We start from the raw sequence: 26,839 nt of genomic DNA, 5'->3' as shown, positions 1-26,839 counted from the left end.
AATATATAGTAAACCGTTGCCTTAAAATTAAATAAATAATGCCTAATTGAAAAAAATACGTTATGTGAACTTGACAATTCCACATTACTTAATTATTATTATTATTTTGATTAAGCATGACGTTTATTTACTAAATAGTTTTAAGGCAACGGGTTTCCTCAATTTCTTTAAGTCAGCTGATCACTTTTTACAGTGTAGGTTGTTTTATTAGCTACTTCACGGAAGATATAGCCTACTTAAGAGTTTTTTTCAATAAATCTCAGAACCAAATAACACAAATTATTGCGTTATTTAGTAGGCTAGCCATTCAGTAGGATTTTTGTGTTTTTCTGAGTGTTTTTCGAAAATAAACTAAAGTTTATTATCAGCGCATAATTGTGTATATGAACAAATGAAAATGTACAAAGAAAAAAAGAAAAGAAAAAATGCACAAAAAGTAAAAACAGACTGACCCAGACAAGAGTTTCCATTAAACAAGATAGTTTTACTTTTTATAATTTCAGAGGAAGGAACGACAGCAGATAATTATTGACAATTCCTTTTATTAAAATATCGAATAAAATCATCTTAACAATAAACACTACATATCAGACACAATACAAGAATAAAGTAGCCGTTTCTGTCCGACTCCGAGAGACAATAAAGTTAGCCGGTGTGGGGAAAAAGGTCCAACATGTTGGAGGCTCAAACCACGAGCACGAGCGCCCCCACGCGCTGATGAGGTCATGAACAAAACACTTGTGCAATGCGCAGAAAACCAATATTCACATTCAAAGGGTTTATATGCCTACTGTACAAACTCATACAACCTGCAAAACATGGGTAAAAGTGTTGCAATTGCCTGTTGGGGAAAAAGTGTCAACGGAGTTTTACTGTGCATTGTTTTATGTACAATAAATTAACACTAGGCTCCTTTTAACATTTACAATACAAAATATTTGTATATAAAATTTGAGAAAAATAAATCTATAGATATACAACATCTTTCTCGTTTTATATAAGAATAGTATCTTTTCAATGAGCTGTAACAAAGTAACAAAAAGCAAGCAGCAAAGAACAAAGAAAAAGAGTTTCAATATTTAAATGCTGTTTTTCAAATAATATTGTGCAGATATTGATAGTAAGCTTCTTAAAATGAACTCACGCAACATCCTAAAACAGAAGCATTTTGTGACAAACTGTAATTTAATGTAAGATTAACGGCACTGTACAATTATTTATCCGTGCCTTTCATTTTAGATTATACAAACACTAGATTCAATCAAAGGGAGTTGAAGTTAGTGAGCAGATACTTGTGCATTCACCAGAGCATGGTAGGCCCCTTGCTTGCTCATGAGTTGGGCATGTGTTCCCTGCTCAGTCGCCTTGCCATTCTGAACCACCACGATCATGTCAGCGTTCTGAATGGTGGTCAAGCGGTGGGCAATGACGATACACGTGCGGCCAAGCCGAGCGTCATCAAGAGCCTTCTGCACAATCTGTATAGCAGGAAAGAAGTGGTCAAAACTTGAACGTTTTTGTTTGCTCCACATAAATTTACTATGAAGAGCACATAATAGTAAATGCATATTTAAAGCAGCACTTTATAAATGAACTCTCTTGACTTGATTCATAGGTTTGATCTTCTTTTGTTTCCTTTTCTAAATGTGATAAGACAGGTTGTGTACAGTGTAAATCTATGCTTTTCAAGGCATTCCCTAAAAACAAGTTCAAACTGGCAAAAGTGCCATCTGCTGGTTGAAGACAGAAGTTCATATTGTCCTAACAGCGTCAAAAAGGGAACAGTTTTGACCGAATCAAGTGAACTTGATGATGACATGCTCTTAAATATTTTTGCGACAGCCTTTTCATGCGCTACAAACCTTCTCGCTCTCCGTGTCGAGGGCTGATGTGGCCTCGTCCAGCAGCAGAACTTTGGGCTTGCGGACCAGAGCTCGAGCGATCGCTATCCTTTGCTTCTGTCCTCCAGACAGCTGAGCGCCTTTATCTCCAACTCGAGTGTTGTATTTCTGAAGGGATATTACATATGTATATAGATGATGAAAACACAGTTTTTATTGATGGCCTTGAGCATAATATAATAGTAACACTTTACAATAAGGTCCCAATATTTAACTTTAGTTAATGCATTCAGTAAAATTAACTAACAAACATTTGTTATAGAATTTATTAATCATTCATTGTTAGTTCATGTTAGTTTAGGTCCATTAAACAATATTAACAAATGCAACCTTTGATTTTTAATAATGTATTAGTAAATGTTGAAATATTTCAAATAAATAAATGCTTTAGAAGTATTTCTTTTTATTTTAAGCTCAAGTTAACTAAAATTATCAAATGGAACTGTATTGTAAAGTGTTACCAATATATACTAGCACAGTTCATAAAAAAAAAAAAAATTATTACTTTTGTTCAGCAAGAATGCATTAAATTGATCAAAAGTGAAAGTAAAGAGATGTGTAATGTTGTAATAATAATAATATTATAAATCCTGTTCTTTTGAAAGTTCTATTCAAACAATCCTGAAAGAAAATGTCCATAAAAATATTAACTGTTTTCAACATTGATAATCAATGTTTCTTGAGCAGCAAATCATCATATTAGAATGATTTCTGAAGGATCATGTGACACTAATGATGCTGAAAATGTGCACACACACATTAATGGAGACATCATGCATACCTCTGGAAGGCCAAGGATAAAAGTATGTATGTTGGCCTTCTTCGCAGCTTCCTCGATCTCCTCCTGGGTGACGTCACGGCTGTTGTCTCCATACTGAATGTTCTCAGCAATGGTGCAGTCAAACAGGATGGGCTCCTGAGACACCAGCCCCATCTGATTGCGCAGCCATGCCAGGTTCACAGTTTTGGTGTCATTACCGTCTACAAACTGTGCAACATGCAAAAACAAAATCAGGCATAAATTGATCACTTGACCCAAAATAATGGGTTAGACCTCCAGGCACACAAAAACCACCCGGTGAACTCACCACTTGGCCTGCCGCAGGGTCGTAGAAACGTTCTAGAAGCTGAATGGTGGTGCTCTTCCCACAGCCACTGCTGCCCACCAGGGCCAGAGTCTGTCCCTGAGACACTGATACATTCAGGCCCTGTAGGACTTTCACATTCTGACGGGTTGGATAGGAGAACTGGACATCTCGGAATTCAACATGCCCTGAAAAATTTGTCTGAAAAAAAGGACAAAGAATGTTATTTCATTTAATTTCTTCTGAGAGCTACAAACTCCAAATGTCACACTCACTGGTCGGTCTCCAGACTCATCGTAGATATCAATGGCTGGTTTCTTCTCTAACAGCAGTAAGATCCGCCCAGCTGCTGCTTTGGCTTTGGCAAAGTCAGGAGCGAATGATGAGGACTGGCCAATGTTCATTGCAGCAAAGACAATCACAGAAAACACCCTGGAGAGGAACCGACACGTCAACACGGTATAGACTAGAGTGTGTATGAGATTGAAAAAAAATCCTTCATACAAACTGTACTTACAGGAAAACATTTTCATATTCTGTGTAACAGCGTGCAATAAGCCAGGCTCCGAAGCGGAAGATTGCAGCATTGACCAGGTAAGGAATGGCTTGTGCGAGGGCAAATGTGACTCCGTAGATGGGTGCTTTACACAAGCTAGATCTGAAATATCACATATTGCTTTCTGTAAGATTTGGCTGAATCAGATTTGATGTTAACTGAGCATGTGTTAAGGCAGGGATTTTCAAAGTTTTGCCATCACGTAAAATTAGCCATTTGTAATTGTAGAGATTTCAAAAAATTGTTTTTGCCTATGACCCACAAATATAATAATGATACTCTTGTGAGCAGTATTATTTGAGTATTATTTATCTATTTTAGTCAATTATTGTATATATGTATATATATATATATATATATGTGTGTGTGTGTGTGTGTGTGTGTGTGTGTGTGTTTATATATTTTCATGTACAAAGACTAATTTATAATGCATGAGTTAAATATTAAGAATTCCAAAATTAAATAATCAGATATACTTTACTGAAGTCAAAGCAAACTATTAAATATATTTATATTTAATAAATATACAAATATTTTTTAAATAAATTATATATTTATTAAATATACATGTATCTTTTCACACAAATATTTTCAAAAATATAAAAAAAATGTAATTAAACATTTTTAGTTAACCCTATTATCACAGTTATTATCGTTAACCAAAACTAAATCTATTAAAGCATTTCTGTTAATTGAAATAAAGCTGAAATACAATAAAATATAAATATTCGTTGAAAATGGGATTATTTGAAATGTCGCCTTGGCAATAAGCTGAAATGAGTTTAAGTTGAAACACTAAAGTTATTAACTTTAAATAAATAAAAACTCATAATGAAATTACTAAAAATTAAACTAAAATTAATAATATTAATTTTAAATATTAATAAAACTAGGGTAAAACAACACGGCTTGTAAAACATTTGATCTTTTGCCCTCTAGCACCTCCTTGTGGTCCCTGGACTTCAGTTTGAAGACCCCTGTATTAAGGGCTTTTAGTATTTTAGTCTTGAAAATGATTTACTTATATGGCTTGAGCAGACTGTCATTAAACTTTCGGAAGAAGACATCTTCACGGGTTAATGCGACGACCGTCTTGAAGTTCTCAACGGTTTCTGTGGATATCTGAGCAGAAGAGTTGGAAATGATACCATCAGCAACCAATTCATCTTACGTAATCATTTACAGAATAAACTGAATCACACTGTTCTCAAACAAAATCAAAAAAAGGGTCAATGACCACAGTACCGTACCTTGCCAGACATCTCCAGTGCACTCTGGTCTTTGCTGGTGTGTCCTGCCATGGCTCTCATCTGGATGAAATTTGCCCCCGTGAGGAAGGGGACACAGGCAAGGATAAGCAAGGTGAGCTGCCAGCTATGGATAAACGCCACAATGATAGCGATGCCAAGAGCACAGATAGTGTTTGTGGCTAGTCCTAATCTGGATCCTGCTGCCTAGAAATGAGAAAAAGACACAACTAAACAAGCTATTTGGACAACGGATCTTATTGTACAGCATATGTTCTTTCTATTCATTAAAGAATCTGGTTTCCACGAAAATATAAAGCAGCACATCTGTTTTCAACATTTATAAGAAGAAGAAATGGTAACACTTTATTCCAATGGTCAACTTTAGACATTCTACTGACTATAAGTAACTTTGCAGCTACTCAACTTATTCTACTGACACGAAACCTAACCTACTAATACTCTAGTCAGAGTTAGTTGACATGTAGTTGCTTATAAGTTGATTGGAAGTAACTTACAATCGACTTATAAGCAACTACATGTCAACTAACTGTCATTCTTACTCTTACAGTAAGTTACTTATAGTTTGTAGAATGTCTAAAGTGGACCAATTACATAAAGTGTAACCGAAGAAAGGTTTCTTAAGCACCAAATCATCATATTAGAATGATTTATTAAGGATCATGTGACACTGAAGACTGAAGACTGGAGTAATGATGCAGAAAATTCAGCTTTGTCATCACAGGAATAAATGATATTTAAACATAACTGTGTTTACTGTGCTTTTGATCAAATAAATGTAGCCTTGGTAAGACTTCTTCCAAAAAAAAAAAAAAAAAATTTTTTTTATATATATATATATATATATATATACATTCACACTAGATTCGCACTAGATTCACAGGTACACTGCCATTCTAAAGTTTAGGTCTGTAATATATATATATATATATATATATATATATATATATATATATCACGGACCCTAAACTTTAGAATGGCAGTGTACCTGTGGATTCAAATAAAGTTGCACTATTAATACCAGAAGCTGTAGTCAAATGGATTAGCTCTCACATAAATACGACTGAGAAACAGATTCAGCCAGGCCTATAACGGTTTAAAGAGATGGATGTAATGAACCAGAGCCAAAAACACAGGCTGCATCCACAGTGAAAGCTTAATTACTGGTTCTGATGGCAAATCACTGTGTTCCACTCACCCCTTTAACCAGAGACGCATCTGTGGCTAATTTAGTGGTCAGGACTCCCACTGCATTGTTGTTGTCATCAAACCAGGCAATCTCCTGTAAGGAGAAACAGGCTTGAGGATGAAGCACCCATCATTTCAATAGCCATTTGTTTTTTGCCAGATTAGCTCTCGACTGCATTACTACTATACAGTGGTGAGTGATAGATGCAGGAAATGTGCCGTACCTGTCTTATCATGGCGTTGAAAGCCTGCCTTCTCAACCTCATGGTTAGAAGCTCCCCAGATTTACCAAACATGAAGCCCTAGAAGAGGAAAGAGCAACCGATGTGAAACTTACATACAGCAATGCATACAAGTATATATATATGTGTGTGTGTGTGTGTGTGTGTGTGTGTGTGTGTATTTATTGGAAAAATCATAAAACAGTATCATTTTTAGAACAGTGTTTTGAAGTACAATAATTTGCTTTTATTCTACACTACATTCGCATGTATATTTAGACATTCTCAACTATTTTAGATCTAATAAACGCAGCCTTGATGAGCATAAGAGACTTCTTTCAAAACCATTGTCAAAATCTTGCTGAACCCCATATGCACACTAGATTTAAATGTTGTACCTGTGCAAAAATGTTTGGTTGTTAGGTTTTCTTTAGGTTGGTTAATACTAATATGAAGGATGCCCAAGTTTAGTACTAAGCTAACCACTAACCCCAAGTATAAAGCAATGGAAATGCTAGCGAACGCCACTAATAACCCAACAAAAATCTCACCTGGAAGAAATAAGTGATGAAGGCCACTGCTCCTGTTAGCAGAAAGAAGAGCGAGAACATCATGGTCTTCTGTCGCTTTACGTCAGGGTCGACCTCTGCAAACACCTAAAAACAGACGAGGTTCTATTAGAATCGAACATCCTGGTTAAATCATTATAAATGCTATGTGCTTACGGGACTAATATAATGTACAATCCACAACTTTTATATCAGTTTTTTTTAAACAATCATGGGGAGGTGAGCAGGAAGCAAAAATATACACAATAGAGATTTTTATTCAGACGTATGAATAAAGACAAAGGACACTCACACCAATAATTTTGGCAAACAGAATGGCCACACAGGGATAAACAGCTCCACCCACAAGGCTGGCCAGAATGCCCACCAGCAGGTAAGGCCATTCCGGCTTGTTCAGAGCCAGAATTTTAGTGAAAGGAATTTCTGGAACGTTTTCCGTTTCCTACAACAGAATTTTTTAATTCATCCAATTACTCCATTTATGAACTCTCAATAGCATCAAAGCAGTGGAGATTGTGATGTATGTACCTTTTTGTCTTTTTTGGATTTCTTGCTCTTCTTCTTTCTCGAGGACCGTCTCTCGCTGCCACGTCTTAAGCTTCTTCTAAGGGTTCCACTCTCCATTTTCATTTCCTCTCCTCCTTCGGGAGTCTCTGTGTCAGAAAATTCCTCACCGGTGTCTCCCTCAGAAACATCCTGAATATCATCTTCATTGGCATCAAGATCATCACTTGGTCTATCTGAGGTCTGTTTATGTAAATGAATAAAAAAATAAAAAAATAAAAACCTTTATGCCAAAGAAACCCAAATATGATGCTCTCTTGTGAGAGACCTTCCCGTAAAGGATTCAGGGAGGTTTCAGGGATAATTATTTTCAAAAAAAAATTACATATAAAGACCTGTGTATACTGTGTAGCATAGGCTATATATTAAGTGTGATATTATAATGGGAATATTGTTTCCATTATAATCATCTTTTATATTGTCATGGCACTGCAAACAATACACACACACACACTTTTATATTGTCATGGCACTGCAAACAATACACACACACACACACACACACACACACACACTTTTATATTGTCATGGCACTGCAAACAATACACACACACAATATTACTCAAAAGTTTGGGATCTGTAAAATGTTTTTTAAAGAAAGTAAAAATGTATTCAGAAAGGTTGCATTAAATTGATCAAAAGTGAAAGTAAATACATTCATAATGTTACCAAAGGTTTATTTTTCAAATCATTGCTGGATCAACTGAATAGATCAACTGTCTATTCATCAGAGAATCCTGAAGAAAAAAATTATTCCAAAATATTTAAGCAGCTTTCTGAAGGATCATGTGACACTTAAGACTGGAGTAATTGCTGCTGAAAATTTTAATTTTGAATGTGTAAACTGCCAAATTACTTCACAATATTCCTGTTTTGACATAGCCTGGCTAACGTCAGACCTCGTCTCATTGAGACGTGGTCTGGGAACCACATGTTCATTTTCTCGTATTTGAGGCGTGGTTTACGAATGCCCAGAGCCGTTTATTGGGCGCTACGAATGTCTATCAAATGCGCCTGTATGTAGCCCATAGCCAATCGTTTCAATTATACCACATGACGTATGTAGAGCGACAGAAATTCGACGAGGAAGAAGACGAAATAAACTTGCGTTCTAAACTACTTAGAACACTATCTAAGGCCTCATCGAAAGGTAACTTCGCGTCTGCTGCCATGCTGGATCCATAGATATAAACAAACTGTTTCGGTGTGTCGCATAGACGTCGTCATCGTCTTGCTGCTCCCTCTCTGTTCTGTGATTGGTCCCCTTTTTAAGGGGAAAATCTGGTCCATGGTGTCCAGGCTGCCTAGCAGCGTGAATAAAGGCAGCATGGGGAAACCCAGGCTAGTTTTGACAGTGTTTTTGATCAAATAAATGCAGCCTCGGTGAGCAGAAGAGACTTTAAAAAAAACATTAAAAAAATTACTGACCACAAACTTCTGAAAGGTAGTTACATCTTATATCATTTTATATTATAATCATACATAATTATTAAATAAATATATAATTAATATTTGTTGACAATTTTTTTCTACTAACTAGAATAATATTATAAGATGTATAAACCATTCAAGTAATATAAATAATAATAAACAAAGTGTATTATTTCTTACTGGTATTACTGTTAAAAATACCGGCTGTCAATAGAATAAAATAAAGGTGATTCATTTCATGGTTAGCAAGCAAAATAAAAGAGTAAGAATATTGCTAAAAGTATTAAGTTTGAAAAAACAGATTTAGGCAACAACTGCAGAGAAATTCATAACGTCAGTTCTGTCCCACTATCAGATAGCTCCCATGTAGAGAGACGTACACGTACCTGTTGCATTACGAGAGAATAGTACACTCCTTTTTTGGCCATGAGTTCTCTGTGACTGCCCTGTTCCACCACTTTGCCGTCGTTGAATCCTGCAATTATATCTGCTGAACGAATAGTTGACAGGCGGTGTGCAATCACAATGGTAGTGCGTCCTGCTCTGGCCTAAGAAACAACACACACAATTATTTTTCGCTCGTTTACCGCAGTGTGTTGCAGTTTGGTTGGTTATAACTTTGGGTTACACTTTATTTTAAGGTGACAGTGTAATGATGCATTTAAGTACTGAGTAATATTAATTAACTACATGTACTTACTATAGATTTAAGGTAGGATTAGGATTTGGTTTAGGGTTAGTTACATGTAATTATGCATAATTTACTCTTTTTACTATGGTAAGTACATGTAACATATGTAACAAGGACACTGTAAAATAAAGTGTTACCAAACTTTGTTACCATACCAAAAACTGTGATAAAAGATATTCGTATTCGCAACTGCAACTGTAACTATATATTTTCCAGTACTCATGCAAATGTCCTTCCTGCATGTCACAGAGAGAACTGTTTTGCATCACCTTGTCTAAAGCTGCCTGAACGATGGACTCGCTCTGTGTGTCCAGGGCTGATGTGGCTTCGTCCAGCAGGAGGATTTTGGGGTTTTTGACGAGAGCTCGAGCAATAGCGATCCTCTGCTTTTGGCCCCCGCTCAGTTGAGCCCCCCTCTCGCCAACCATAGTGTTTAGCTTCTATCTCAGAGAAAAACAATTTTTTTAAAACATTTAACCCATTTTCAGACTAAACACAACTAGTGTAGTACACATACAGTCTAAAAATGCTAATTTGTAAATAGAGATCCACCCATTTAAAATTCTGGCCTATATCTTGCCAAGCAAGACATGTTCCTGGATCAACACATTTTGTTGTTTCCTGGAACAACGTTCCTGTCCGAAAATGTCGTCCTAACCCTATCCCTACCTTTAAACCTAACCCTACCCATAAGTTATCGCTAAAATCAGAGGGAAATGACCGGTGAATAACACTGATGTAGAAGCACCTAATGGCTACAGTCAGTAAGTCTAAACTTGACATAAACTGTAAACTTGAAAATGTCCCTCAAATCTGATTGGTTGTTTGGAATGTTGTTCCAGGATCAACAAAGATGTTTATCCAGAAACCTGTTCTAAGAAGTAGATTGTTAATTTCATGTTATTGCCGATAACTGATAAATGGGCGATACTAACAGTCTATTTTTTTGTCTAAATTAAAAAAAAAAAGTAAACACTAAATGTAGGCATCCCACCATATGACAAATGTACATGTGTAGATTATATGTGTTATTAAATTATTATTATTATTATTATTATATGTAAAGATTAACTTTGAGAGAGCATTAGATGATGGAAAAGGTCATCTAAATGTAAAAGTAGGGGAAATGTGTATGCAAAAATAAACATCCATATCATTTTTTTTATATTAACAAATATGGTGCTGATATATTGTGCATTTCCATTTCTTAGACACTGTAATTTATTGATATCATAATGAAATCTTTGGTTCTGCAATATTCAATAGCTTTAGGGGCCTTAAATTTGACACTACTTACATCTGGTAGTTTGGAAATGAAATCGTAGGCATTGGCCTCTCTAATGGCTCGTTCAATATCCTCATCAGTGGCGTCTTCTCTGCCGTAGCGTATATTCTCTGCGATGGTGGTTCCGAAAAGAACAGGCTCCTGACTCACGATACCCATGTTCTCCCTCAGCCAGCACACATTTAGAGAACGGATATCATGACCATCCAGAGTCACCTGCACAACCGTACACATTTCATAAACTACTCAGTTCTTCATGACAACATGTTTTGAATGACGTGAAGTATTGAAGGAACGCAGCTTTTACTGAGAGGTGAAATGATTTATGGTTGCTCATTAGAAGATTCTTTGGGCATATCAGTGTTACCTCTCCTGAATCCGGGTCATAGAACCGCTGCAGAAGCTGAATTGTCGTGCTTTTCCCACAGCCACTGGCTCCAACCAAAGCAATGGTCTTTCCATGAGGCACTTTCAGATTCATTCCCTGTAGAATCTGCGATGGGACACATTGTATCAGTCATCAGTATGTCACCATTTCTACGGCTGGACAATATATCATCACCATATCGATAATAAGCCAATTTTACAGACATAAAATGTATCAGTTTTGGTCGATAGAAAAAAGGATGGCCACACTTTAGTTTATGGTCCAATTCTTACTATTAAGTACCTATTAACTATGACTTTTATGACCTCAATTAACTCCTAATTGCTAATTACTGCTTATTAATAGTTTGGTAGTTTAGGTATTGGTTAGGATTATGGGATGTAGAATATGGTCATGCAGAATAAGGCATTAATATGTGCTTTATAAGTACTAATAAACAGCCAATATCCTAGTAATATGCATGCTAATAAGCAACTAGTTAATTGTGAGGATTGGACCCTAAACTAAAGTGTTACCAAAATTATTAAAAGAAGTAAATCTTTAGCAAATCTCAAAATGAATATCTTTTCCTATTTAAAATGATCAATTTTGAGTTCTAACATTTTATTTTTATGTAGACAAAAATAATATCTAATTTTAATAAAGCCATTTATTGGTTATCAGCCATAACATAATTATAAAATCACTAATTCAAAATTAATCTAAAAATAATCATAAAAAAAAAAAAAGATAATATCATTGCATCCCTAATGTACAGTATGAATGATACAATTCCTAACAGGAGGGAAAATTTGCTGCTGTACCTTCACATCTTTTCTGGAGGGATAGCTGAAGTTGATGTTCTTGAATTCAATATCTCCTTTCACATGGTCTGGTTTGTGACCTTCTTTTGAACTGCTGTCAATGGGACGAGGCTGCAACAGTCATCCAGAATAACAATATGGGCATTTATATAATAAAAAATAACTTTATTATGAAGAATGAACACAGACTGAAAGTTTGTACCATGTCAATTGTTTTGTAGACTTCATAGGCCGCACCCCGGGCCTTGGCGATGCTCTCTAGGTTTGGAGCTCCCTGACCTAAAGAGAATGAGCCAATCATCACAGAGAAGAAAACCTGAAAAGTAACAAAGTTAGTGGTTATTAAAAACGTGTCTCCTGCTGTATCTTTATTCAGAAACAGATTAAGTCTTAAAAAAACTTACAGTGATGACCCTTCCGATGGTGTAATTCTCTGGTTCGTCCACAGACAGTTTTGTTCCATACCAAAATGCCAGTGCATAGGTGCCAAATATAACAAACTGTGTAAACCCCATGGCCACGTTAGTGGTTATAGCTTTCTTTACCCCAAAGTTCTTTGCATCCACCAAGTTTTTCTCATACCTAAAATACAGAAAATAGTTTGTCACAGAAAACTGTCATTCTGTACACACACACACTCAAAACAGTTCGGTCGCATTCTTCACATTTTAGGTTTTAAGTGACATTTGTTGTGAACTTGAGTGAAAGGTACAGAATGTGCTCACTTTTCCACTGCTTTCTTCTGTCCATTAAATGCCACAACAGTCCTGATAGCGACCAGAATCTCTTCAGCTACTGCTCCTGCTTTAGCATACGCTGAAAGCTCCTTACCGGTCAAGGTGGCAAGAATCTGTAGGAAAACAGATTCAGTAAGATATGACAGAAAAGTAAGATATTATTTTGGGCTCTACTACTTGGGATATTTCACTCAAAAAGTTTCATTTTTGGGTGAATTATCCCTTTAACTTGATAGGCCTACGTTTGTATTTGTACTGAAGCCAAATCAAATAATTACATTTATAAAATATGAAATTATTGAAATAAAATATTATAGCCTACACGACATGTTCGCACCGTGAATTTTCACTACTGAAAGTTAGTCTTTCGCTTCGGTGGTACGTGCACACGATCAATACAGCGTTAGCCTATTAACCATTTTAACAACCATTAACCACCAATACTAGCAATACTCTCCGTGTTTTGTTACTTTCGGTAAGAAACAAAGTATCATCTTTCAAATTCTATCAATTTGATCACGAAATTCAAACAATAAATGCGGTTTTGTCGCTCTTTGGTGTGGCGCGCGACAGATCGCTATAGGCGCCTCAGTCAGTTCAAGTGGCGGAACGGAGCGAAAGTGAATGCAATCAAAATAAACATCTGAAAGTATGTTGAAAGATACAGTAGGCTATACCTTACTGATCATATCTCGTGTAATGGCTCATTCAGTGTTTCAAATGCATTAAGACATGAACAAAACAGCTTGTAAACAAGATGCCAAGTAGCATTACAGGTCAGGCGAGTCATTCAGTGTCCACACACACAGAGAAACGAACTGGAGAGGAGAATTTCGCATAAAATAGCTATTAGCATAAATATTCATTATCTATTATCTTATTTAATGTAGGCCTATGTTTAATTAAGTCTCTCATGAAAACAAGTTATGACAGGGGTGGGTGTTGTGAGGTTTTGCGCTCGTGCACGGCTGCCTATGACGGCTGCACGCGAAAACCTCACAACACCCACCCCTGTCGGTGATTGGTTGGAACACTATTTATTTTGGTTTTGAGTGGTTGGTGAAACCAACTGTTTTTGTGTGCAGATCTCAGAGCCTAGGCTGCCTACAGAGACGCGTTTTTATGACGGCATGCTTATGGGGCGGGCAACTAGCGGATCGTTAGGAAAGATTAGATGAACGTGATCATTTATGTTTGGGCCTGAAATCGCTGATACAACCTTTAAAGCTGCAGTCCGTAGTTTTTCCTCTTTGTCGCCATCTCTGTTCGAAATCTGCAATTGCAGTTATTCGCGGAATTATCAACTTTACGTGGGTTATGCCTCGGCACGTCACAGATGAATCCGATGAAAGTCGCGGATGAATCCAGTGTTTTGAGGAGAATGTGCGGCTGTCAGTCACAGATTCTACTTTTTGGAAGTATGATCAACATAAGAATTCTCACTGGAAAATGTCATCTGAACAAGTAAGTAACATTCACTTTTGTTCTGACCAACTAAGGGGAAAAAAAAGCATTGCACATATCACGTCAAACCGTGCAAATTATACTTTGTTCTCAAATTGTTAATGTTAACAACATCAGCATTGCGTGACTACATTTAATGCCCTTCCGATATTTGTCCTTGCTTTCGCATGGGCCGGTTGCAGTCTCTTTTTTTCTGTAGCCACTCCGAAGTCCGAAGTCTTTTGCATTTTACACTGAAGATTGTCGTTTGAACCTTTCTAGATCCGCCATCAAATTGATAAGTTTAATTATATCAAGTGCTGTGAGAAAAGGCTATAAATCTCCACCTCCAACATCCTCACACGCAATATAGCCTACTAGCCGAGACTCCTTCTTTATGTGTACAGATGTGACGTTATGATGCAAAGACATGCTCGAATTTCCCACGGAAATCCACCGGAATTAAAAACATTATTACAAGCTTACCGCTTTGAATCGAGCTAGGTCAAGCAGATAGTTTTGAACACTGGTTGGTTATGTACTTGCTCAAATTTATTTTGGATAATTTTTAACCCAAAAAAGTTACGGACTGCAGCTTTAAGAAATGTTTAATTATAATTGAATGTATTTAAAGACAGAGACATCATTTTTTCAGTAAACCACTGTTTTAAAAAAGGAGAAAATGCTATTTTATGTTTAGTTTTTGTGTACTAACATGTATACAGTATGTTAGTGGTATATATATATATATATATATATATGTATATATATATATATATATATATATATATATATATGCACACGCACACACACACACAAGGATATATGTATATATCATAAAGTTTGTAAACAATATATTGTGTAGGGTATAATATACATGATGTATAGGTTTATTCATGAAACCATTTGATCTAAAAAAAACAACAACAAAAACAAGGAGCTTTATACATACTTTAGACCAAACAGCAGCCGATCCTGCCAAGAGGGGACTGACGGCAAGAATGACCAGCGTCAGCTTCCAACCGTAGATAAAACCAATGATGAAACCAGTAAGAAATGTGCAGAAGAACTGGATAAACACACAGATCTTGTCCCCGAGGCCATCGTTGATTGTGTTTATATCACTGCGTTGGGAGGGAAAAAAGGAAATCCATACACCAGAAATGTAACCCAAGAACATATCAGGTGACAGAAACAAGAGTCTGGAAAATGGTTGCAATTCACTTACTCTGTAAGTCTAATGTTCAGCTCTCCGATCGGATGCGTGTCGAACCATGACATCTGCTGGTGGAGGATGGCATGAAAGTACTTCTCCCGGATCCTCTTTGTTTGCTTCGCAGCAGTTAGCAGGAAAAGCATTACTTGGAATGTTCCCAGGAGCAAAACCGCAGCACCGATCGCAACAAAGTAATAAGCATATCTGTGTAAACAAACCACCGGCATTACGTTAAAGATCAACAAAGAAATGAACCAAAGGTAGAAGATTCGGACAGTCAAAACTTAGGGACTGATGTTAAAAATAATTAAGAAACTTCTGTAAATTATTAATGAGTCAACTAAATGACAATGAATCTGACACCAGACGGCTCCTCACCTTGTCATTTTCTCTTCAATGGCTATTTCAGGGGAACCTGCCAAACACGTTGAGTTGATGAGGGTGACGTTTAAAGTAGAGTTGCCTGCAAACATTTAGCAGAACATTTCTTGAAACCAGTAGTTCCAGACCACCTCATTTAAGTAAATATTTATGAAATGATTGCTGAACTGTAATACCAAGGGTAAAGTTTACATTAGCAGCTCAAATCAGTCCAATACTGACAGACTTTCAGATATTTGAGAAGGACTTATGTCATTAGTTCACATGGATGTTTCTTTATCTTTCAAAACTATGGGTGTTGTACTATTAAATATAGGCTACCTGTCATATTAGATTGCTGCCCACTCATCACAAAGCTGTCAGTCATTTGTCCGAACACCACGCACATGAGAGGCAATGCAACGCCATGTGCAGCTGCGCACAGCAGGCCGATCAGCATTAGCAGAACCTCCAGACAGGTGGCATACCGAAACTGCAAGCCAACGACAAACATGTGAGTCAAACGCATGACTTCTGCCCTCAGGTGTATCATCGCATGTTACATCACTGCTTACAAAAGCATGAATTATGAATTATGAATTATGTGATGTGATGTAGAAGAGATGCACATTCTTACCAGCTGAAAAAACCCAACTGTTTTCACAGGCTCTTTCTTCGTTTTGGGCTTTTTTTCCTTTTTGCTATTTAAACAGAACAAGAAATAGTACAAATGAGAAACAGCCCTCTAGTTTTACAGCACCTTCTTTTTTTTCATTCTGGCCATTTTTTACCTTTATAAAAAGCCATATTGAGGGGCATAGTCATCCATTTATGTCAAATACTTTAACTGAATTCATTAATACAGTCAATACTGTGTCTAAACCATAAACAGAATAGAATAGAATATTTTGAAAATAGTATATGAAATAAAATGTTAGACCATGGGTTTGCAAACTTGATGCCTCCTTCCTAAAATATGAGACCAATTTATACTACAGTAAAATAATGGCCTGGATATCATGTTTTTTACATAATTGTCATTTGTCATTGTACTATCGCCAAAAGAACTGATTAAAATATTATCTGACTGTTAGATGTATTTAATTAAATTCAAATGTATTTAAATACTTTGGTTTCACTGAGAATACTGACATAAAAAAGGAAGCTGGCGACAATGGCAAAGAGAAATTAGAAGGATACAACACAAGCACAAACTTGTCTTGACACAACAAGGCACAACAGCAATACTTCCTTAGAAAACTGATGAAGATCGAAATATGCCATCTAAAATCCTTATGAACTTCTATAAGCGTACTATTGAAAGCATGTTAACAAGCTTGTCTGTGTGGTATGGAAACAGCATTAGAGGACCAAAAATAATTGCCAAGACTTATAAGGAGTGCAGAGAAAATCACTGGTGCTCCTCCTCCAACTACTGAAGAATTGATAATTGTGCCCATGTATGGTGTCTTTATGCTTCTGTCGTCCAGTAGATGATTTAAAGTATGAAAAATTAAAACAACTTAACTAAAGGACAGTTTAATCCTTATAGGCGGTGTCCTCAGGCTGAATATAGTTTTTATAGAGAGAGTGAAGGACTTATGCATACTACACAAGGATACTCTTGTACTAATACAGTACAAATCTTGAACAAGGTCATATATACATACATATACATATATACAAATATACATACATATACATATATACAAATATACACACACACATATACACATATATATATATATATATATATATATATATATAGACAGTGTAATGACACATCATTATCATTTATGCTGCATCTGATTTATACTTATATTTGACTTTTTATTGTAAATTTTGTAATTATATAGTGGGCAGGTTTCTTTTAACTGATGCAAAGTAAGCTTTTCTTTTGTGTAACACATGCATACGACAATAAATTCTCAAAAAATTATAAAATAATAAATAATAAATAAATTAGAATAAAATCTCATGATTTCTGGACTGTCTTGCCCTCAAGTCATAGGTGTATATGACATTCTTCTTTCAGACAAATACAATCGGAGTTATATTAAAAAATGTCCAGCCTTCTGAAGCGAAGCGATGTGTTGCTTCGCTTCAGAAGGCCTTTATTAACCCCCCCCCCCGGAGCTGTGTGGAGCACTTTTATAATGGACGGATGCACTTTTATGGACTTCAAAACAGAAACGGCCATTCACTGCCATTATAAATCTTGGAAGAGCCAGGAAATGTTTTAATACAACTCAGATTGTATTTGTCTGAAAGATTTTTTGGGTGAACTATCCCTTTAAGAGCGTTGTAAATATCGCTGATATTTTGACACTTTTTGTGGAATTTTTGCCCCTGGATCTGATTAAATTCTGAAACCGTATTACATGTTTCTTTATTTTATCAATTAATCTACTTGCAAAGACAAATTACAAAACCCAATGCAAATACGCCCACTTTTTCTTTTTTAGACAAATGCTTTCTCACAAAAAAATGAATAAAAATCTGTTTCTACCTGAACAGGCCTTTGCCCTTTGGTTTGACAGAGGACTCCTCCTTTGGTGTGTCTTCCTGAGGTTTCTCATCCTGGGTGTAAGCTAGGTTGACGAAGCCCTCAGGTATCACCTCTGCGGAAAAGGGGTTTATGTTTACTTAAGGAACAGGCGGGGCAAGTCTAAGGTGTCTGAAGAATCTAAATAATTCATTCTAAATGATCCAGCACTTTACAAATTAGACTATATATGTAGATATAATATTAGTGCTGACATTGCTTACTACAAATATCGTTGGCTCTTATAACAAGTGAGGACTTAATTGTAAGTCGCTATGGAAAAAAGTGTTTGTCAACTTAATTAATGTAAATATAAGTGTGTGGTGAATACAGAGAACACACCATGCAAGTAAGGTGGAGGGTCTGTCGATTGACCGTTTGGCTCTTCTTTCATTGTGATAGCGCAGTGTTTGTGTTGCTAGATAAAGAGAACAGTCTGGTTCATAAGGAGGTACACATTTAAAAAATAAAGTTTACAATTACAATCTTTTAAAATAATAGTTTTTTTTTTTTAACAATCATTGTACTGTTGCTTTAAGAACCTCAAAATCAAAACCTCATCTGAAGAATCTAAAGGTTATATATAGAACCCCATTGAACCCTTTTTTCTGAGAGTGCAAAGAACCTTAAAGGCAACACAATAAGCGTATATAGCAACAACAACAACAAAAAAACATATTTTCACAGAAATGTAGGCTAATAGCCTAATGTCTTTTATTCAATGCGGAGAGAGGATGAAAAAATGGTAATGGTGCAAATAACATATTTATAACAGGAAAATTATATTATTGCACTCATATATTCCTATAAATAGGCTATAGGACCTGTAAATACTCATAAAAATACTTTTTCTTTACTCTTATTATCTAGCATGTTGGTGTTATTACTTGAGTCATCATTCATCCCGCCTCCACGTTACCTAACCAGTTGTAAACGTAAGTGTATAGGCTACAATTAAAATATGACATGCTATGATAGGAAATGGATCAAATAAAACAGCCTACATTTTTTACAACTACAAAAAAACTGTCACCCATTTTCACATTTCTATATAGAAAATATAATATTTTGATGGTTTGTAATATTTACCAGAAAGCACAGAATAAGAAGGCTACCTACAGTACGCAAACAAGTCATTAATATATAAATCATTTTTATATATATATATTTTTTTTTGGCTTACCCCATGTGGTGATCGCAAATGTTCCAAGCGGACATACAATATGAAGGTAAAGAAGACTCCTGTGACCTGATGTTATATAGCGCGGTGTGCTACCTGGACACACCTCTTCCTTAGGGCAATACTGCACGGAAAATGTGGGCGTGCGAAGAAGGAAAAACTGTGACTTTTGCCCTTATAGCGGACAGTCTGGGTTAGCCTATAAGGTCATATGAAAAAATTAAGAACTGATAAAAAGATGCGAACTTTGTTCCTCGTAAGATTTAAAGATGGGGGTGCAAAAAAAGCTGTTTTATAGGCTATATTTCTCAGTTGCCATCAATGATTTCTGCTAAGGTGCGCGTTCATCAGTGTTCATAAAAAGAGTTATTTTTTTCGACGAATTACTTTTTCCTTTCCACATTTTATATGCTCTTTATAGGCTCTACAAACAAGACATTTATAGGATAATAAATAACAGAGAACAATGTAAACGCTCTGACGTTGTGAGCGTTTTCAAACAATTGTTCTGCTGGTTGGAGCATCTCCACCATAGCAACCAATGGCGTGAGCCTGGGGGCGGGATTTGCTGTTTGATCGACCAAAGGTAGAGGAGGGAAGAGTTCGTCAAACCTGTTCGATTACTGTCATAATTCTTGCAATTCTGTTTGCTGCAATGTCACACTTCATTGGTGTAATTGGGGAAAAGTTCGTCAGCACAAACGTCGTGTTGTATTTACTAAATGTTAAATAAAGTTTAGCGGTGTAATTATTAATAATTAATGTCAGGTGTGTCTGTTTGTCATCAACATCCCGATCCAGATTGTGAACATTCAGCTGATACATTTATTAAACCATAGCAAAAGTAAATTTCTTACTTAAGTAAATTTTTCATCTCTATTTTTTGTGTTTATTTAAAATTAGATAAATCTGATATTATTTTAATCTCCAATATGTATTTAATGCTTCGCTAACTTGCAGAAGACACTAGCAGGGTTTAAATCCCAGTTGTGCAGGTGGGGCATGTTGTCACACTGCGTTACAATAAGCCCCTATTAGAAATATGCTATTCTATTCTATACTTTTATGAATTCTATTGAGAAAAATCTGAATAAAGACTGAGAGTCAATGTTCATAAATGACTAATTATTGATATGTTTTGAACTATGTTGCATAGCTGTGTTTTCCTTTGTTTGTAGTCAAAACTCAAAAATGTTTATATTTAATTATTAAAAAATGCCATTATTTTATATGAAAAAGTTAATAATTGTATTTTATTGAGAAGATATTTTAGTTTGTCTTGTATGTTTGTTTGATTAGATAGGATCATGTTCATAATGTACCCCACCTATGGGGAATGTTGTCACATTTCACTTCCATTCTTTCGTGGTATATCAAGAAAAAAGTATATACTGTATTAATAAAACAAAACCACATAATTGTACTAGACATGTGGGAAAAAATAAATACTCTGAACCCTAAGTAGATTTATACAAACTGAGAAAGTCAAAAAGCGTTACTCTGTGCCCTGCTCTCCCCTACCAGTATTTGCTATATAGTGCTTGTATTGTTTGTATTGTATTGTAGTGTTTTAGGATGTTTGATAATCTGCAATAGGCTACTCAAAAACTGATTCAAATATATAGCACACCAAGTCAAAATGATTGAAGGACTGCAGCTTGACTGAATTGAGCTGAGTGGATGTAGATGTGTGAGAAATCTAGTATGTCTTTGTCAATCAAATAAAATAAGAGATACATATTTTTGTATTAATAATACATGACATAGACAAACTGGACCTTAAATTTCACCACAAGATTTTAACAAAAATCCAATCTTTATAAAGGGTTATTAGAAATCTTTCAATGTAGGCCTACAGGTTTTGAATTAAGAACATCAGCCTTTACCATAATTCGCACATAAAATGTGTGAATTATCACATTAACATAATAAGTTTCTGAGAACAAACAGCTTGTTGTTCTTACTGCTTAGACAATATCTAAGATCTTGTCAGAGTGTTCCTTTTAGAGCTGTGTCGACCTCTAACACATATTAACAAAAACATGTCAACCCAGTCTTAGCATGACTCAGTCCATATTTTGGCGCTGCGTGCAACCAGTCATATTTATATAACAACGGTTTTATGAATAAACTTGGTTGAACTACTGAACTATAGTACATGATCTGAGAGATAATTTGAATATTTGTGTCCTCAGATAGCAAGTCAGCATACTGGTTTGGTGATCTTCTCAAGATTATTAATGAACCCGCATAAGAAAAAATTCTCTGGGGAAAATTCCTCCCTTTTAAGTATGCATGAACCTGTACATTTATGTTTTGATAAAGAAGAAAGTTGGCTTCTATGCAGGGTTACACACAAGACTAATGGTATTTAAGGAAAGGCTTTTACCTTTGTCCTTCATACTTTACATTCAGATATTGCTCAAACAAAAGATTATGACCATTTTGTTCTGAGATTTATTTTTGTTTCAAGTGGCAGTATATACTGCAGATTGTACACTGTAAAAAAAAAAAAACCATCCCCAAGTCAAAATTTTCTAGTGGTCACATCTAAATTTTTCTGACGTATTATTTCTCATTGAGCCAATGTTAACAGACTATTGCAACAAGAATTGCACTTGGGCCAATTTAAAAATTTAGATGTGACCAGTCACTAGAAAATTTTGACTTGGAGAGGTTAGAATTTGTTTACAGTGTACAGAATAAATGAAACTTGGATTCCCACTTTAAAGAAACAACACAATGTCACCTTTGACTGTTTTTAATGTTATGTAACGATATCTATTTTTTGATTAACATCAGGTGCCAGTGCTCAAGAAATAAAGACATTCTTTCTCAGGACATTCCGGCTCATCTGATCACCTGAAGCTCTGGGTGATGGTAGCATGAACTCAAATGGCCACAGATGTTCATTTTGAGCATTAGGATTGGATTATCAATGTAGATCTCAAGACGTAAAGATCTTTGGTCGCCTGGAAGCATGTGAATTTTTAACATTTTGTCTTTTATCTTATTTTCATGGAATAAATGTATCATGCACTCTTTCCAAGTTGTGTTAGTGTGTGATAGTTTTGCAAGGATTCAGTCTTTTCTTTTCAGCAGGGAGTGTTCAACAGGATATGCAAATAATCAGAACAATGATTTTCATCAGGATGGAATGATAACGCTGTTAAACGCTAAAAATATCATGCAAGTGAACTTTTTTTTCCCAGATGGGTCAAAATAAAATGCAAATGTTTGGTTTAGATTAAATTTGTTGAAATAAAATATTTTGAAATAATGAACTGAAATTTATATATAAACATTTATTAAAAGGTTAATTTCTATAGTCAAGTCAAGTCAAGTCAAGTCAAGAGCACAACATTAACACAACGTTTGTTGATCCAAAGTGCTTTACAGACGATCAAAAAAAAAAAAAAAAAAAAAAAAAAAAACACTTCCACAGCATCACTCAAATGCAAGAGTATAAAATTGAGTCTTTAAGCTAGATTTAAAAACGTTAAGTGATGGAGAGGCCCTGATATTAAAGGGTAAGCTGTTCCAAAGCTTAGGGGCAGCAACCGCGAAAGCTCCGTCACCTTTGGATTTACAACGTGAGCGAGGGACAGATAAAAGAAGCTGGTTACAAGATCTTAATGACCTAGAGATTTTATATGGCTGGATAAGGTCACAGATATAATCCGGGGCTGATTTTTGCAGTGCCTTATATACAAAAAGAAGGACCTTAAAATCAACTCTGAATTTGATAGAGAGTTACAATAGTCCAGTCTTGAAGAGATTAGTGCGTGGATGACAATTTCAAGATCTTTTTGAGAAAGAAAATGTTTTACCTTCGCAACAGATCTGAGGTGGAAGAAGCTACTCTTTACAACCGTGTTTACCTGCTTGTCAAATTGTAGTAAAGGTAGACTTGTAGTCAAGACCGTCTAAACCGAGACCAAGACACTACCAAGACCAGAGGGTATCGAGACCAAGACAAGACCAAGACCAAGACAGACCAAGTCAAGACCGAGACCAAGTCGAGACCGGAGGGGGAAAAAACAGACTAGTGTTGAAGCTAAGCTATAACTTGTATGAATTCAAGAACAGCAGCATACTAGGGTTCAGCCGCAGTTGGCAGAATAATACAGAGACAGACCATGTCATGTGTGTGACTGTGAGCTCACTGTAAATGTTTATGCAGACTGGGTGAGATCAACTATGTGTAGCAATAATTGCATGACGGCTGTTACTGCACTATTAGAGGATTGAGACTCCCTTAACTTTTGTGTACTGTTTGTGGACTGACATGACTGGTACTGACTGGTTCATCTGACAAAAGATCAAACACCTCCAACACCATCTTGCTCCTCCAACAACTGTCTAAAGAATGAGAAATATGTAACCAAATGAAATTATACTTAATGTGTAGATGAAATCGTAACATCAAATTAAAGATACAATTATAAACTTGGATTAGGCCTAATGTTTAGTCAACACAATGGAGATATGCAGATGATGTTTAAAAGACCATTTATTTAGTCTAACACCATCCTAAATACAATCAAACAACACACACACACACACACACACACACACACACACACAGAGAGAGATATCAAAGACACAAAACAAATGCATCTAAGCAAATGCCTGCCTATCTCTGCCGATTTCGGAGTCTCAGACTTCAAATGAATCCATTCTGTAACTTTTAAATACATAATAAAAAATTTAAAAACGAAATTATAGGCTTAAGTGCAGGATCCGAAAGTTGGTCGTTTTGTCGCTATGGTTACACACACACACACACACACCGTTGGCGGTGCGCTCAAAGTCATCTGTCAGTTGTGCAGTTACCCAAAATCTCCTGAATGAAGTTAAAACCCATCATGTCACTGATATGTGTTTTTTAAATCAAGTGATCAAAGTGCTCGTTGCCGCTGCGATCAGTGGCGCGGATAAAGTGTTTTCTCGTGTGGCTTGCGCACACACCACACTGCTGCACTCGGACGCGCGCTTCAATCCGTTCCGTTGCGGATAATAATGTTGCATTATCGAACGTTGTGTCGTCGTGGATATTGTAGTATTGTATTGCTAAATCCCCGACCACTATGTCGGTCTGAGACAGCGAGACCTAGACAAGACCGAGAGGTCCGAGACCAAGACAAGACCAAGACCAAAGACCGTCAAGGCCGTGACAAGACCGAGACCACGTAAAAGTGGTCTCGAGACATACATCACTAAGTAAAGGATCAAAGTGGACCCCTAGATTTTTTACATAGGGTTGTACGCTATCAAAGGGAGCCTAACCTACTTGTCAGAGTAGTATTGAGTGCAGCGGGGCCTAGCAAAAGCACCTCAGTTTTGTCAGTGTTTAGTTGCAGGAAATTGTTAGCCATCCAAATTTTCACTTCGTCAAAACATGAGAAAAGACGTTGTATAGAGAAGTCATTTTCAAGTTTGATTGGAAGGTAAAGTTGTAGGTCATCGGCGTAGCAGTGATAGTTTATACTATATTTCTGGAGAATGGAGCCCAGGGGAAGCATGTAGAGTGAGAACAATAAAGGGCCAAGAATAGAGCCCTGAGGAACACCATAAGGGACGGGTGCAGTAGGTGAGGTAAACGGCCCAATATTTACTGAAAACGTCCTACCCTTTAAATCAGTGGTTCCCAATTCCAGTCCTCGTGACCCACTGCTCTGCACATTTTGTATGTCTCCCTTATTTAACACACCTGAACCAGATCATCAGCTCATTAGGAGAGACTCCATGAACTGAACTGAGTGTGTCAGATAAGAGAGACATACAAAATGTGCAGAGCAGTGGGTCACGAGGACTGGAATTGGGAACCACTGCTTTAAATAAGAGGTGAACCATTTTAATGCCGTGCCTTGAACCCCTACTGCATATTGAAGTCGTTTCAAGAGGATGTCATGGTCAATAGTGTCGAAGGCTGCACTCAGATCTAGCAGTAACAGAATGACAGATGACCCTGAATCAGTAGACAACAAAAGATCATTCGTAACTTTAAGCAAGGCTGACTCTGTACTGTGAAGTGCTCTAAAACCAGATTGGAACTTGTCCAAAATGTTAAAGGCATCCAGGTAAGAAGTAAACTGTGAAAGCACTGCTTTCTCTAAAACCTTGGAAATAAATGGGAGTTTAGAAATTGGCCGGTAGTTACTAAGAACAGATGGATCAAGGTGTGATCTTTTTAGCAGGGGCTGTACAGAAGCATGTTTAAAAGACTCAGGGAAAACCCCACTAGACAAAGAACTGTTTATAATAGTTAAAAGCGCAGGGCTAATAGTGTCTAATACCTCTCTAAGCAAACGGCCAGGCAGTACATCAGATTGACAGTATGTACATTTCATTTTAGAAATTAATGCACTTAATTGAGATTGAGTCACTGGTTTAAAACTAGTGAAACTGCTAGAAAGAGAGATCAGGGGAGAAACAGCCATGTCAGGAGGAGAAAGGTGAGATCTGATATCTAGTATCTTCTGTACAAAGAAACCTAAAAATTCTATAAAACATTTTAATGCATTTGTCTTATGAATGAACATTAACACTTAACATTAATTAAACATTAATACATTAACATTAATTAATTAAAAATAAAATTAGTAAATTAACATGAACCTAATACATGCTTTAAAAAAGCATTGTTAGATCAACTAAAAAATGGTTACAATGAATTCATAGCTGAACTAACTAAAGTTAACCACTAGAGGGTGGTCACTGACATTTAAAGGAATAGATCACTTAATTTTTTTAAATTTGTCATCATTTACTCACCCTCAATGACTTGAATTCACCATCATTGGAATTCACCATCATTAACTTGTATGGAAGGAAAAAAAATACTATGGATGTCATATTCATCAACTCTTTGATTACCGAAATTCTTCAAAATATCTTATTTTGTGTTCAACAGAAGGAAGAATAATAAACTGCACTTTCAACATGACATTAAAAATTCATAATCTAATAAATAAATTATTAATAATAATAATAATAATAAAAATAAGTAGTAAACTATGTTATATGTTTATTTAAAAAAAAAAAAAAAATATATATATATATATACAGTATATATATATATATATATATATTGTTGGTTAGTAAGTAACCTGTTGCCTTAATATTTTAGGTTGATCGAAATAAAAAATAAAACATTATTTATTTTAAACCATATAATCTTATTTGATGAATTTATAGGCCTACTTACAGAAGCAAATTTAGGAAGTTTATGGAAAAAAAATCTTTGTGTTTGCTTTGTTAAGACTATTACTAATAGGCTAAATAATACATTTTGATATTTCATATTTGGAATTTGAAGTGCTGCTGCTGTAGTTTGTTTTATTTTCAAACAGAGACACATTTTTTCCTCTCATGAATTTGCATACCGAAACCACTTTTTCCATGT

The 26,839-nt window shown here is 35.9% G+C and overlaps 1 protein-coding gene across 2 annotated transcripts; it reads right to left on the bottom strand.

The window, feature by feature from the left end:
- Positions 1 to 526: 526 nt before the first annotated feature.
- Positions 527 to 25,094, bottom strand: abcb5 (ATP-binding cassette, sub-family B (MDR/TAP), member 5). 2 transcript variants are annotated; one of them, XM_084385975.1, is made up of 29 exons: positions 25,064 to 25,094; positions 18,594 to 18,669; positions 18,216 to 18,327; positions 16,344 to 16,407; positions 16,049 to 16,199; positions 15,725 to 15,809; positions 15,359 to 15,550; positions 15,083 to 15,254; positions 12,676 to 12,800; positions 12,355 to 12,532; positions 12,153 to 12,266; positions 11,951 to 12,061; positions 11,127 to 11,252; positions 10,772 to 10,975; positions 9,744 to 9,914; positions 9,170 to 9,331; positions 7,317 to 7,535; positions 7,081 to 7,230; positions 6,771 to 6,875; positions 6,223 to 6,300; positions 6,009 to 6,092; positions 4,793 to 4,996; positions 4,564 to 4,664; positions 3,504 to 3,644; positions 3,262 to 3,418; positions 2,990 to 3,187; positions 2,683 to 2,889; positions 1,863 to 2,009; positions 527 to 1,478 (listed from the first exon to the last, which is right to left on the bottom strand). In XM_084385975.1, exons 2-29 carry the CDS (start codon positions 18,643 to 18,645, stop codon positions 1,278 to 1,280), a joined length of 4,011 nt encoding a protein of 1,336 aa, XP_084242101.1. In that variant the 5' UTR covers positions 18,646 to 18,669; positions 25,064 to 25,094; the 3' UTR covers positions 527 to 1,277. The 2 variants fall into 2 exon arrangements, with proteins under 2 accessions (XP_084242101.1, XP_084242102.1); XM_084385976.1 differs by lacking the exon at positions 25,064 to 25,094 and adding an exon at positions 19,435 to 19,931.
- Positions 25,095 to 26,839: the final 1,745 nt, after the last annotated feature.

The sequence above is a fragment of the Rutilus rutilus genome, assembly GCF_951802725.1.
Source record: "Rutilus rutilus genome assembly, chromosome: 17".
Classification (NCBI taxonomy): Eukaryota; Metazoa; Chordata; class Actinopteri; order Cypriniformes; family Leuciscidae; genus Rutilus; species Rutilus rutilus.
Note: the sequence above shows the minus strand (reverse complement) of the source record. Positions and strands in the feature narration are given on the sequence as shown.

Bases quoted from the DNA above. Each gene is read 5' to 3' on its own strand.
- abcb5 (XM_084385975.1), bottom strand. From the start codon at position 18,645: ATGAAAGAAGAGCCAAACGGTCAATCGACAGACCCTCCACCTTACTTG. The intron at 11,253-11,950 runs GTACAGCAGCAA...GTCCCATCGCAG, and splicing joins CCTCCAGAAAAGATGTGAAG to ATTCTACAGGGAATGAATCT. The intron at 9,332-9,743 runs GTGATGCAAAAC...GTTGTTTCTTAG, and splicing joins TTCAGGCAGCTTTAGACAAG to GCCAGAGCAGGACGCACTAC.